Genomic DNA, 2,510 nt, shown 5'->3' with positions numbered 1-2,510 from the left:
TTAACTCATTGCTGCCCTATCAGTCTGCCATTCATTAGAGCGTATCATTGACCTCAATCCTGCCTTGTTTACCAATATCGATTGTATCGTGAGGAACGTTGTAGCGAATCTGGCAGTGGACTCGTTGACAATCTCTTGCATGTAATGCTCCCTCATCAAAGCATGAAGATACGTGTGATTGTATATAAACCTTGTAACCAACTTGCTCTTCAAAATACAATATTTAACCCTCTTCAGCTTCTCTATATCCTTGAGCATCAAATTAATACAATGGGCAGCACAAGGAGTCCAATAAAGAATGTGTCTTCTCTCCATTAGCAACAAGCCTGCTTTTTTGTAATTCAAAGCATTATCAGTTACTACTTGAACCACATTTTCAGGCCCAACCTCATCTACAATTTTGTCTAGGTGTGCGCATATCAGTCTCCCAGTATGTCTCTTTCTTGATAAATCAATGCTAGAGTGGTAAACAATGCCCTTAGGGCAACCTATTAAAAAATTGCCAAGATACCTATGAGATTTGTCCTTCCAACTGTCAATCATGATGGTCACTCCTGTACCTGGCCAGCAGACCTTGAACTGTGTAATATGCTTATCAACATCATGAACATCAGCTTCTAAACATGGCCCTGCAAGCTCCTTCGCAGTTGGACCTTTAACACCTAGCCCTGCCTCAGCTATAAAAACTACCATTTGTGGGTAGAAGTCTGAGCTTGCAGATTTAAATGGCAATGCATTAGCATACCAGAATATGCTAATCATCTTTCTCGCTTTTTCTATTAATACGCCTGCTAACGGAAATTTTAATTTTTTTTGATGATATTGTGACTTATGGGGATCAAGTCCAGAGGGTTCGCGGGTCATTGATGGCACATCTATGGGTTCATGTCGTTGAGTAGTAGATAGCCGACTATAAGAGAATGAGCGACTAGAGAAACTGCATCTTAATCTACTAGATGTGGATCTAAGCAATGAAGCCCATATCCTCCGCTTCCCGGTACTACATGTTCTTGAGGTTGACGGCTACTAGATGCACCATCCCTTCTCCTATACTTTTCTTGAATTTCCATTTGTCTAAAATTAAGCTCTTGAATACTGGCAATCCTAGCTCGTTCCATTTGAGTCTCAAATTCTGCCTCTTGGTCATCTTCCTCGTCTATTGGACTTTCGTATCCCGTCCTTATCTCCTCTGCATCCCTTTTTCTCTGCACTTTTTTTCCTTTTCCTTCTGTAATTATTTTTATCATTTGTTGTTTTACTTCTGGTGGCACTTCTTTACAACCGGTGACATTACCCTTTACCCAAGCAAGATGTTCTTTTAGGCGATAAATACCACCACCCATTTTCTTATTACAAAAATTACATCAAACTCTTCCTTTGTCATTCACTTTTATACCATATTGCCATGTCACGTCTCCCCTTATCATCTTATTATTTTCTTGTAAATTTCCCTGAACATAAAAGTTCATTAAAAAAATATTTATTTGGGAAAATCACTCTACCAAGGGGACCTTGTAAGCATGGATATTTAAGCCCTACTTTCTCATGAAAATGAACAAGTTACAATAACATCTAATGGAAAAAAAATTATTGTTAAGATGACCATGAATCACCATGCCATTCAATTAATATTTCTCAATAAAAAACATACATGTGTGCCTCTAGACCATGAAAGCTAAAAAAGCCATGCATGCGGGGAATGCATTAAGAAATGTGGTGAAATATATTTTCTAGAGGGCTAAGGTCAATTAAATCCTTCAATGGGGAATATGAACAAAAATTAAGTGCCCAAACATTTCCCAAAGCACATGGTACACCGTGAAATTGAATAAGAGCAGCAAACTATTAAACAAGAAGTAATCCATATGAAGATACCTCAATTCCTGATGAGCAGTTTGCATTTCATGTGATAGTGACCCTTGCCATGAATATATATTCAAGGTAAAAAGTATTTCTCAAAAGGTTCTAAATGGATGCAAAAATACATCCAATTTTCAAAAGTGGAATTTAATACACTCCTTGCTATAAGTTTAAACTATAAAGCATGCATTGCTCCAAGGAGTTCTACAAGCTAGTACAATAGATAAATTCTGTATGTTGATCAAAACTGAAGATCTGATAAGATATGCTGCCAAAACTGAAACCTCTATAAAAGTGGGCTTTAAACACAATTAAAGTTGAAGAACTAAATATATCCATTTTTCATAACATTGATGCATACATAAAGATACAAAATCTTAAGGCTTTATGACTCAATTGCATAATGAAGTATAGCCAACAGGTAGTCCGATACTTAAAGAATACTTGGAATACTTACTGTTTTTTGAATCAAAATGACTCCAAAACTCAAATCATTCATAAAAAAGGTCTCCCTAAAATTTAAAGAATACTGGGAATACGAATTTCTTTTATTGAATATATATATATATATTCTCATATTCATCACAAAAAACATATTTTTATAAATATATATATTATATAATATTAAAAATAATCCTCACAAAAAAAAT

The 2,510-nt window shown here is 35.5% G+C and overlaps 1 protein-coding gene across 1 annotated transcript; it reads right to left on the bottom strand.

The window, feature by feature from the left end:
* LOC110006964 (uncharacterized) lies at window positions 1-762 on the bottom strand. Its single transcript, XM_020665242.1, has one exon. The coding sequence runs from the start codon at window positions 760-762 to the stop codon at window positions 1-3; it is 762 nt and encodes a 253-aa protein (XP_020520901.1).
* Window positions 763-2,510: the final 1,748 nt, after the last annotated feature.

This window comes from Amborella trichopoda, chromosome 12 (genome assembly GCF_054954075.1).
Source record: "Amborella trichopoda isolate Santa Cruz 75 chromosome 12, AtrichopodaSantaCruz75HAP2 v2.0, whole genome shotgun sequence".
Lineage (NCBI taxonomy): Eukaryota > Viridiplantae > Streptophyta > Magnoliopsida > Amborellales > Amborellaceae > Amborella > Amborella trichopoda.
The sequence above is the reverse complement of the archived record's forward strand: the minus strand, read 5'-3'. Positions and strand labels throughout refer to the sequence as shown.